At 36.0% G+C, this 12,453-nt stretch overlaps 1 protein-coding gene across 1 annotated transcript in view; it reads left to right on the forward strand.

Annotated features, from left to right (window-relative positions):
• Positions 1–12,453, forward strand: part of ITPRID1 (ITPR interacting domain containing 1) — a gene marked incomplete at both ends in the record, with an annotated part of 62,515 nt that overhangs the window by 19,570 nt on the left and 30,492 nt on the right. The window contains 3 exons of the mRNA XM_084230602.1: positions 536–738; positions 4,570–5,132; positions 9,569–9,626. Coding sequence (XP_084086728.1) covers positions 536–738; positions 4,570–5,132; positions 9,569–9,626 — 824 coding nt within the window. The remainder of the gene's footprint in view (positions 1–535; positions 739–4,569; positions 5,133–9,568; positions 9,627–12,453) is intronic.

The raw sequence follows: 12,453 nt of genomic DNA on the forward strand, positions 1-12,453 counted from the left end.
AAAAAACCACAGAATCCATTTAAACCTTAACTAGGGACTTAAAATCATTATTTATAAACATCAGCCCTTGTGATCTGCATTTAGTGATATCCTCAACAGCCTTGTGGAGCTGATGATACCCCAGACTGACTCTTGTAAATATTCTTCTCTCAATCTTCTGATTAGTGTTATTTTTTTTCTTTTTCATCTCTTGCCATCAACTTCCGTTTCTTTGTGGTTATCAGTGTGCTATCTCTGTCTACTATTCAAAGTCTCCCTGCCCTATCTAATTGAATGTTTGCATATTATGAAACTGAGTCAAATAAATAAAATCATTAATATTGCATATAAAATACAGGCAAGAATTCCCTGAAAGGGAGTGACAGACTCCCTTAAGTAAGTGTGGATGAGCCCTAACAAATGTACCACCTCTGTCTATCCAGATTCCTCTTTCACACAATTTCTGCAAGGTTGAGTTGTTAGAGTTGACTAGAAAAAAAATGGCTTTTAGTTAAGTAAATGTTACTGGATAAAGATATTCATCCTTTTACTGCAGCATTCCTGAATGGCTGGAATTTTGTGAAAAAGATCCAGTGGAGATTCTCTTGGATCTAGGTTTTGGTGCTGATGAGCCAGACATCTGCACACAAATCCCAGCCAGATTCCTGGGTTGTGCCTCTGCAGCCAGAGGAATCAACATTTGTGTCTTTCTTGAAGCTCAAAAGCAGCGAATGGACATAGAAAACCCTAACTTGTATGGTAAGTGAGGATCGGGTGCATCTGAATCTCAGATGGATGAGGGGTCAGATGAGTCACAGTATTCAGAAGGCTGGCCTGACGTCTATGTGCAAAAACAATCAAGCCCTTCATTGCAGTGACTTCAAACAGAAAAGGTTGTCTTTGTCACACTGTGTGTCCACATCTAGCTGGCGTGTATGTTGGGGATGTCAGGAACTACTCCTTGTTATCCTCACTCATGGACTTTAAAAAGTCACTGGTTTTAGTGACAGGGAAAAGGTGGAAATGGAATTTTTTTCCAAGGTTTGATCACTTTTTAAATTTTTATTTTAATTTTTGACAGTAATTTTCATGCCTATATAACTTTGGGAATGGAAATAGAGAATCATACTTGGCTTTTAAATTCTCCCACTCAGAATTTCCACATATCAAGTCTGGCTAGATTTCATGGTCCAAAATAAGCCAAGTGGCCACATTTACCTCTAGAAGTGAAAATGTACAATTCTATCATATGCCCAGAAGAAAGAAAGTAGGCAACATGTACTGTGAACACATACCCAGGATCTGACAAAGCCTATCATGAGTTAGAAGGTACAACATTCATTTCTTCATCGATAAAGTTTAGAACCTTACTCCTTCCTCTATAAGCTGCTTGTGGCAGTTATCAATCAGCCATATCTCTAGATTTGTGGATTAAAATGCTGAAACCTTTTAGGTATCTTACATGCTGCTATTTTTCCCCCACTGGTGGCCAAAGGATGCTTTTCTGTAGGACATTAGTAATGACATTCTTGGGGTACTTACACTGTACTCAAGTGATTTGGAGGAAAGATGCCTTGCAGTTGGCAGTTTCCTCCTGCAGGATTTGTCTTAAACGCTGAGCTGTGCTCTCAATCTCCACGATGGGGCGTTGTGCACTGTATTCAAAGTCATTCAGTTTCAGAACCACTCCTGGAGGCACATTAAAGAACATCTCTGTAGAGTAAAGTTGGTAGACTTCTGAGCTGGGGGAAACAGCAAATTTCTTTCTGAAATAAATTCTCTTCAATAAATAAATTCACTGAAAAGAAAGTCAAGTGAGATGAGGTGTTTCTCTCAAACAAATATCTGGAATAGAAATTTCAGTTAGATCTTTCATCTTTGTTTCTGTTTTCCCTGTTTTCATGTGGATAAAATAGGTCTCAAAAATCTCAGCAATGAGATTTAAAAGAAAACAGGTATGCCAACCAAAAGAATTTGCAATCTAACAGTTCTTTACATTTTAGAAGAAATTAATAGCATTTTTTTATCTCCTTCTCCAAGTCACACAGAAATGCAAGTTCTTTGATCAAATCTTTATTTGGGCAGAATAATAACACTTACCAATATTTGAGGAGTTTTTGAGCTGATCTGTGAAGTAAACATTTTACAGATGAAATTGACACATGGATTATAGGACAACCAGGATTTGGCCCCTCATCAGTGCTTGCTCGCCCACTCCATTTTCTCACCACCTAATGCTTCGCTGCTAGTGCACAGTAACTATTCTCATTCAACACTTATGCATACATTATTGATTCAAGAAAGCTGGGAAGGTCAAAAGTAAAAGAAGCAATAATAAAATTAGCTGACTCTTTAAAGGCATAATGAAAATATCTCTCATTCAAAGTCAATACAAAAAGCTCTAACTTGGGGGCATGAGAATCAATTGTTTCATTGTTCAGTTTACCCAAAGGCACAAAAAATAAAACCCACTTCAGACTATAGTGCTCTCTGAATTGACTTAGCCAATTAAATTGATTGGTTTCGTCTTAATCTAAGTATAAAACCTGCTATGGGATGGAAATGAAAACAATCATAAAGGAGGAATTATGATTATATCATAACCTCAGGCTCACAAAAGAGATTTAGTTTCAACTAAAGCTGAATGTAGGAGGAAAATGTAATCAGAAATGCTTCTAGAGCTCCTCTCTGCCTTGAAGGAATATGGCAGTCCTCTTTGAGAAACCCATCACATTTGTGGAGTGGATATTAGTCCATATATTCTCCATTCAGGTAGACATAAAAATATGCTCATGGACAAGTCAGTAGGATTTCTGTGATGGTACAAACAGAATAGAAGATAGACAGATCTCGCCAGTGTGGTCCTGTGTGATGTCTCTGGGGCTGAGAGAAAGCAGTGCAATAAAAACAAAACGTTCTCAATTAGCATGGCCTCTGCGCAAGGATACACGCAAATTGTGAAGCGTTCCATATTTTTAAAATAAATTATAAAGTGTTGTTGGTTAAAAAAAAAAAAGTTCTCTATTACCATGCTTTCATTATTTAGAGATGCCAAAAATATTTTTTGCCACTTGTTTTAACGGTGATACATTGCATTAAGATTTTTCTATATGCTATTTAATTCATGGTTTGTATATTGGCTAGATGACTGAGGTCAGACCTTCCAGAAAGACTTAGAAGAGATTTTGGTTTGTTTGGAAAGGAAAATGGGTTTTCACATTCATAATGATCTTTTCTTAGAAGACTGAAGACAATATATTCTCTTCTTGAGTCTCACACCTTTATCATTCTAACAACTGAAATTTAGGCAGTATTCAGATTTTACAATAGATGTGAAATCTACATAAGACAGGTATTAATACCCTCATTCTTCAGTAAAGAAACTGACCATTAACTGTGTGTCTGGCACAGGACTAGCTTAGCAACATGTATCTATTAATTAATTAACTTTGTGGTCACACGTCTAGTCTCAGGTAGAGTAGTTTACCTGAGATTTGGCCCAGGCCTCCTGATACCATGTGCCACAATCTTTCCATACACTCAGGTGACAGCATAAATGGAGACAATGAAGGTGAAGATGAGGATACCTATCACCTAACTTGCGAAGGAATACTCAAGGTCACCCATGTGAAAAGAACTGGATTTACTCTTTTCCATTTTGTTGAACTCAGGTTTAGTTTAATACAAGATCAAACTCGAGTCACTCATGTTTATGTATACAGCCATAAATCTATGAAAATATGTGAATCTATATTGTTATGCATAATCAACTAGATATAAGTAACAGGTATCTCCTGTTTTTTGAAAGTTAAAATTATGCCACTTTTTTTTTTTTACAAAAGATCTCTGTTAGTACAACAGGTTTTCAAATTATTTCATTTTGCTCAACTTAGTTTTGTTGTAACATTGATGAGAAGAAAAGAATTTTGGTTGATGTTGAAGGAAATGATGTCATTTGAGAACCTGGTTCCTTCTTTGTCTTTTCACTTAAAGTTGCAGTTTCCAAGAATTTATTGAGGATTTACTGTACTTAGTGTCACTAACCAAAAAAATTCAATGATTATTGCTTTTACAACAAAAGCTGCAAAGAATGATATCAGGAATCAGCATTTGTTCTGATACAAATGCTGCTGCTGTTCTAGAAGCAGTGACATCTTGAGCAATGACAGCAGCACTGCTAAGCTCCCTCCCCAGTAATTATCCATCCAGGTTGTGTATTTATCAGATCATTCCTGATTTTACTATATGTGAGTGTTATTTTAGGTTTTATGTGCATGACTTGGTAGGTTATTTTTGGAGTCTGAGATCAATTCTAATATTTTGTTATAAATTAATAGTAATTCTTCACTTTACATTATTTTGTTTTATAGAAGTTTCCATGTGAATGTTTTCAAGTTCCTTGGGAGTGGGGTAATTCTTTATTCACATTTCCCCATAACATGTTATTGGAAATGAATAGGGAGTCGATTCCATAACCAAAGTTTAAAAATCTCCCCCATTTTGAAAATCACATGTGCTAACCATCCTCCTTAGTTTTGACTACATTTAAAAGACCCAGTCTGCAAACTGTGTGTTTTTTGTGTGTTTCAGGTCGTTTCCAACAGTTAAAAATCCTGGACCATGTGGCCAATGCCTTCTCATCTTTGCTGGATGATGTTAATGTCCTGCAGAACAAATCCAAAGAAAAAAATGGGGGAGAGAGTGTACAAAAATCCTCAGCCAGTGGGTCCAAAGAACATCGAAAAAGAATGGGCAAACTTTTCAGGAGAGCTTCCAAACAGAGCAGAAAGGGGAATTGTAGCTCAGAAGGGTTGGAGCCATTGAAGATGAGAGACAGATCTTTCATCACCTCTGAAAAATCAGTGGAGTTATCAGCATCAAAAAGTAACTATGGCCAAAGTCATTTGTCTCAATTAGCAGAGCTGTCCTCTCTCCAAGCCTGTGATGACTTGACACCTTGTCATCCCCCCTGGGCACCTCTGACCAAGCAGTGGTCTCACTTGTCCAGGGCAGCCAAGCAGACTCCTCCTTGCTATGTACTTAATGGCTCAGCCAAAGAGAGAATACGAAAGGAGAATTCAATTCAGACTGACAAGCTCAAGAACTTGTTTCGTTGTGCGGGCAATGCCCCAGACTCCTTTGAAATGGAAGAGGTCAGTGTTATACCTAAGTACTCAACTTTTAAGGGAAATAACCTTCACCAAGACACTTTTTTTCCTTCCAGCCCACCATCTTTCAATCACTCAACATTACATCTTACTGTTCTACACTCCTGTTTAGTCCAGGATATTAGTGTCATTCTCATTGATTCCATCATAATTGGGCTAGTATGAAACTACCCTTTGCTTTTTCTTATTCTTTTCATTTTCTAGTTCACAATTAAGTCCATAGGTCATTTCTGACCTTGTTTTGCTGTTTTATTATGCAGTTCAGCATCCTGATATCTACTATCTACTTTTCCATGTTTCACTTTCCTTGAGGGTCAGTTCAACTACCTCCCACTAGGTGAAATTGGCCCTGCCCAATCCTCCTCACTCCACAGCCTCCTTGGCAGGGAGAGCTTGTTGCAGGGGAGGTAGCGTGTGTGTCCATGACACCTCCCTGATGAGACTGTCAGCTCCTCAGGACCAGGAGATGTGCTTGGAAATATTTCCCCCATGATGCTGATTGCAAGAACTTGGACAAGGAAGCAGGGACTCAGATTTGGTTTTGATTGTATTCAAATGGCATTTTATTTGCTTGCTTACTTTGGTATTGACGGAACTTGAACACCATCTCACACATATTCATTGCCCCTTCATCCCCACCTTTACTCACACACTAACTTTTACCCACATTTAGATGACCCTCTCACCCACACTTCTGTCTTTTTATTCAATATAGACATATACTTTTACTTATTTCTCTGTTCTTTAATATAATATAAAAGAAGTACATTATATCTAGACTTCTTCCTCCTTTGAAGTAAATTGTCCACAAGTTGGTGGACATTTTTAGGCACATTTTAAGACCACTTCTCCTTTGGGACATTTATATTCCAGGCACTCTTGTGGGATCTATTTACAAACTCTGCCCTCAAGGGAACCACAATACAGTGGCAGGGAGAGCACAAAAACGAATTATATGGACGGGACAGTGACAGCCTTACGAATGTACTTTCTCAGTCACTATGTAGAGATGCTTAGTTATCTGGGAGTAAGTAAGAAATTAAGTGATTCTTGACCAGTCAGTGGACTTGTGGAAAATAAGGTTTATACATAATCCTAAAAAAGAATAGGAGTTAGGTGAATATGCCTATTGGTAGCCCTCTCCATCCCACAAAGATATAAAAATCACCTCAAAATACAATCATGCAACACTTAAGGACAGATAGCTTCTAAGAATGCATCATTCCGTGATTTCATTATTGTGCAGGTTTAGGGTGTAAATACACTAACCTCAAAGCTACAGTCTCCTACACTGGAGGCTATCTGGTCTGGCCTATGGAGCCACCACTGTATTTACAATCCGTTGTTAACCACAATGCTAAGCAACACATGTCTGTAGAGAGCTGCTTATGATCCTAAGGTCTATGTGAATACGTTTAGGGATGTGTATATCTTATGTCAAAAATAATTTTAAGAAACCTCAAAATAGGCATCAGAATTTAAAATAGTAGCTTAAAAGGAATAAAAATTACAAAGGGTTAAACAAAAACAAACCTGTGGGCATTGCTCAGATTTAAAAATGTGAGGTGACACTAAAAGAGTGTATCATTTAGTTCATCTTGCAAAGACTATTTAATTACAAAACTAATAGTTAAACTACTATAATATATATCAAGAAAATATGCAAATCACTAGTCAATCTGCTATTTAAGGTAGGATCCAAACAAGGAGTTTCACCAAAAGCCAGACCATTGTCAAGTTTCAATAGACAACACTGTGCCCTTAGTTAAGTTTCTTCTGCTTCACTTAAAGGCACTAAAATGTTCATTGTATGCCAATTTATATGTGAATGCACAGGCAATGGTAATTACATTCAACATAAACATCCAAGGACCTCCTTTCAAATACTCTTAAATGATAGTAAAATTTGAAGAAAAGCAACATATTAGTATAAATCGGGAGAGAACAAACTCAGACATCAAAGAAAACAAACTCACATGGGTTTTTTGGCACATAGCAGGCATTCAATACATAACTGTTGTTGATGCATAAATTAATGTAAGAAGTATTTGATAACATTGCTTTAGTGTGTGAGCGGCTTCCATAGAAAAACAGGATATTCTGTTGAATTTTTTAGTCAACTTAGTTAATAGTGTTTCTTTAATATTTTTGTCCAGATTGCTTATGTGTGAGGCTACATGTGTATTTAATGCAGACATAGCCTTAAAAAAAACTTACTACTTGAATTTTGTTTTTCTGAAAAAGTATGCTTCAAATACTACCTCCTCATCACACAGACTGGAGTAAAAATATTTGTTTCACTCAATACCCATGGATGAGTAAATGAAGCATGGGTAGGTTGCATCTTAAACAGCAGCTAATGCCAGATTTAGTAGTCATTTTTTCAATGGCAAATTAAAAATCTAATTATAAGAAATGAAAAATATGTGTGAAATTGGCAGATTTTCATGACATTTAAAACATGAGCCAATGTATTTAAATATCTAGATATCAGACTTTCAACTGTGATTGGCCAAATTTGGCCTCTAGATCAATCCCTGATGTTTTCCCTAAAGTCCTACTAAAAGGCTGAATTTGGCAATATTTGACTCACTTCTCAAAATTATGATTCCAACAAAATTGTACATAGATTTTTAATGCAAAAATCAACATATTTTTGTGTTTAATCTTACTTAGTGGAGTCGAATCTGTTCCTTTCCCTTTTAATTCCCAAACATATTAAGGGAATTTAATATTTATGAAATATCTGCAACTGTAAACTCAAGGTAGGATGTTTCTTTATATTGGCAATAAACCATCTTTAACTGTCCCTGCTGCTTGCCCATAGGGGTCCTGATCACAAGAAGTCTCCTATAAGAATGTTACCTAGTTATTAAGCCCAGGAATAAATCTGGCTTACACTTATAATTGTCAGAGCTTTTTTGTTTTGTTATTTTTTTCAACAGACAAACGTAATGTAATTGCAACCCATGGATTTTTCTCCATGATAATGGTCACAGTCAAAGAATTGTTTTATTATACTTGAAAATTTATATGATGCACTCTGGTTTGAGTTGCAAAGCCAATAAAAACAACATTAAGAAGTATGTCTATACAGTAACTTCTTTTAAAAATAGAGATGAAGGAGTAAAAAAGGAATAAATATTTCTTCTTGCATTGCTGAGCTATAAACTCGTAGTCTTCTCTTTATTCTGGGTTAAAGGTCATTGTGGGCATAGATGCCATCGTGTTTAAAATGTTTACATTCCTGTAGTTAGTTTTCAATATTCAGATATCAATCCCAAGTAAATAGTGTGACATGTACAAATAGATGTAGGTACAAGAAATCCCATCTCAGCATTATTTCTATCTGCAAAATTTAGAAAACATTCTAACATTGGAAGAATCATTACATAAATTAATATACCTTCAAAATGCAGCCTATTGTGTAGTCATTAAGGAATCTGTTTCCAAAGAAAGTTTATGAATTTTTTATGAAAAAAATTTTTTTTACTTTTTTTAAAAGATTTATTTATTTATTTATCTATTTATTTATCTATTTATTTATTTATTTGTTTATACAAGCACTGGGTACAGTCAGAAGCACGGGAGGGCAAGAGAATTCACCGGAGTCAGAGCGGAGAGCAGAGCAGGCATAACGACCGAAGTACACTGCTAAGGGGAGCAGCAGGCGGCAGGAGAGGTCTGCCCCCTTGCCTGGTGACCGGGGATTGAACCGGCGCAGCAGAGGCAGCTTCACAACCCAAAGCTCAACTGCTGCACCACCAGGGAGGCCCCTTTTATGAAAAATTTTGAAAAAAATTTAGTGAAAATCAGCTATATGACTATCTCCAGAATAAATATATTAAAAAGAAAATAGGAAAAAAAAAAAGCACTCCAAAATACTATAGTAACTACATCCTCCTCTTCTTTAACTTTTTGGGTTTAGTAAGTTTCTATAGCAAGTTATGTTACTATTATTAAGTAAATATTTATTTTTTCAGTAATAATTATATTTTTATTTACAGTAGTATTTACTAATTTCTAAAAAGAAAATTTTATAAATAAATTCCATTCTATCAATTTGAAAATTAAATTTTCTTTGAGTTCTACGCCTCCTATAGCATCTATGTTATAGATTTTCTGAATTTTTCATAAATTTTCTAAGTGATAAATCTCTTGGGGAAAATACTTGCTTTCTCCAAAAATTCTTTGGGAGCAAAAAAAAAAATGTAATAATAATAATATTCCCTCTCTTAAACTCCAGTCCTTTGAATCTTTATTATGTCTTTATGTGCTACCTGCCTGCAGAAGACTACAAATTATTGGAATTCAAAAATCATATTCACTTCTCTTAGCAGTATCCAGTGGACACTTATTATATGTTGATAAAATTATTGAAAACTTATTTCTAACACAATTGATCCATTTTGGTGTCTCAGGTCCAGAGCTTTGAAGAAGAGACTGGTAATCCTCTTGATGTGACTCCAGGAACTGAAGGTAAGAGTTCATTAAGGTGTGCAGCTTCATCAATGGTCCTCCAAAAGGAGAATGTAAATAATTGGTACTCAAATTTCTTAATATGTAGAATTTAAAATATTTCCATGAGATACCTTACAAAGTACTACTATCTCTATGACTATTTTTTTAAAAACCTAGTAGCAATGTAAATATCAATGCAAATTTTAAAATATTTCCCACAGCAATGTTGTCTATCACTAGGGCTAACATAATAAGTGGATTGTCTAATATTAACTTTCTATGTTCCAACCAGGATAGAGGATTGGACATAGGCCTGGGGTTAACTTGATGAATATGTTCTTACTCCTACTACTAGCAGCTTGTTATTGCATAAATCTTGCCATTTTACTGGGCCTCAGTTTTTCCGTCTGCAACAAAGAGATAAGTGCACAAAAAAAAATATTTTCAAATTTCAGGTTTTTTTCCTTTCAGTTTCATTGAGATATAATTGAGAAATAAAACTGTTTAAGGGGTCCTGCTAGTGAGTTGGCTTCCATATATTGTTCAGTGACTACCATAAGCTCAGTAAACATATAACACCTCATATAGTCACTAAAAGAAAAAAGAAAGGACTTTTAGAATCTACTCTCTTAGCAAATTTCAAATACCCCACATAGCAGTGTTAGTTATAGTCAACATGTTCTACATTACATCCCCAGGATCTACTTATAGCTAGAAAAAATTGCCTTTTTTGCCTACTCCCTACCCCGTCTCTGGAAACTTGCAATCGTCTTTTTAGCTATGAGTTTGTTTGTTTGTTTGTTTGTTTTGTTTTGTTTTTCATTCAACTCCCCCACCCCTATCTAAGTGAAGATACTTTTTTAAATTCCCTGTCATCACTTATATTCTAAATTATTGTATTATATGACCGTCATATCAAACTCTCAGTGGAAACAAGTTGCATGGCTAAAACTTTCAAATAATTTCTTAGAATGATGCTATATCATCCTGGACAACAGGGAAGGGAGCCTTTCTCTACTCCTGGTACTTATGCCCCCACTTAGCCATCACTATGATTCAGTGTTTCCATGATCTTATAACAGAGCTAGAAGTAGCCTGGGATTAGTGAAGCAAAATAAAGCAGATGAAGCTAGTACATTTCCTGGAAGAAAATATGCAAATTTTTAATTTAATTTAGTGTGGTGTCAAACACATCTTTTTCATTACAAAGTGTATGTATGGGCCTCATTTTGCTAAATGCTGTTTAGAAATTATGCATTAGTAATTATAGGGTCCCGCTGATTACATAAATTGTTATCCTGCTCTTTGAAGTAATTACCACATAACCTGCATTGAGGTTTATAAGACAAAAATAAGCATCTGTTTTCCATCTAATTGAATGCTTCTCAATGAAGCTAGAGGTCCCCTTGCCAATAGAAACTGCCTTCCTTGACATTCAATTATGAGGTCTACACATATCATGTAAGACACCCCAATTATTCCAAAAAAATTATTTGGGAAGTTAGGCAAAAATATTATTCTACATTTGATTTCAAATTGAGAGAGCAAATAAGAATGTGAAAATTAACCTAATGGAGATTTTATTAATGGGATTTTATTACTTTCAAAAATAATGTTGCTAACCCAAGAAAAATAGTAGTAGGGGTTAAGTAATAAAACTACTTCACTTAATGGGAAAAGGGAAATATTTGATAGTATTTAATATTATTGCTTTGATATATAAAGTTAGATGATAGCTAGGAAGACAGACAAGAATTTTTTACTTAAAGTTCAAAAGATGACTTCCTTCAAAAAGTAAAGGCACGTAGACTGTTTTGATCAACTGTATATGGTAGAAGTGCTTCTTTCATTGCATAGCCCTTCACCTCCTTGGCTTAAACTTCCTGGCTTTTGAGATATCGGTTTTTGGAATATTTCCTTTGGAAACCCAATTCTCATATTGTAAGACATACAAGCCATAGAATGCCACATGCAGGCCCTCTTATGGACAGACTTGAACGAGCCCCATGTGAACGGCTACCTTAGACATCTAGAGGAGTCAGATTTTCAGATGTCATCTGGCTATAACTGCATGAGGGAGTCCAAAAGACAGCCACTTAGCTAAGCCAAAGTAGCTCACAGAAGCAGGGAGAGCACAGAAACCAATTACATGGGGCCTCCCCTGGTGGCTCATGTGGTTGAGCGCGGCGCTGTGGGGCTGTCCGCAGCCTCTGCAGCGCCTGCTGGATCCCAGCTAGTTCCCAGCCTGCCAGGGAGGGTCCCACATGGTGCGGCAAACCTCTCCTGTCGTGCCCGCTGCTCCCCTCAGCAGTAAATATGCCTGTTCTGTTCCCCTCTCTGTCTCTGATGAATCCTCTCACCCTCCCACACACATCTGGCCTGTACCCCGGCTCTTGTGTAAATAAATAAATTAAAAATTTAAAAAAAAAAGGAACCAATTATATGGAAGGGACAGTGATAGCCAATAAATTACTGTTTTAAGCCGCATATATACATGTAGTAGATGAAGGCACAAGATGAACTCTTCAAATACCTTTAACACTTAGGTAAAAAACATTTTAAAGACTATATTTCTTCGAGTCATGCACAATATTCCGAATATTGAAAAGGTCTATTTTAGCATTTTCCTAAATGAATTCGAATAAAATGACTTCTTATAAAAGATGGAAACTCAAGGCCACAAATATATTGTCCTCTTTTCACTTCGGAAAAATTATCGCTGAAATGATCAGGGTAAAATGTTTGAAGCAGAAGAATATCATGGGGAGAGTGGTAATCTATGACTTTCCAGGCAAAAAAATACTGATTACTAACAAAGTGAAAAAATCAAGCATCTCATTAGCAA

This window comes from Talpa europaea (assembly GCF_964194135.1).
Source record: "Talpa europaea genome assembly, chromosome: 3".
Lineage (NCBI taxonomy): Eukaryota > Metazoa > Chordata > Mammalia > Eulipotyphla > Talpidae > Talpa > Talpa europaea.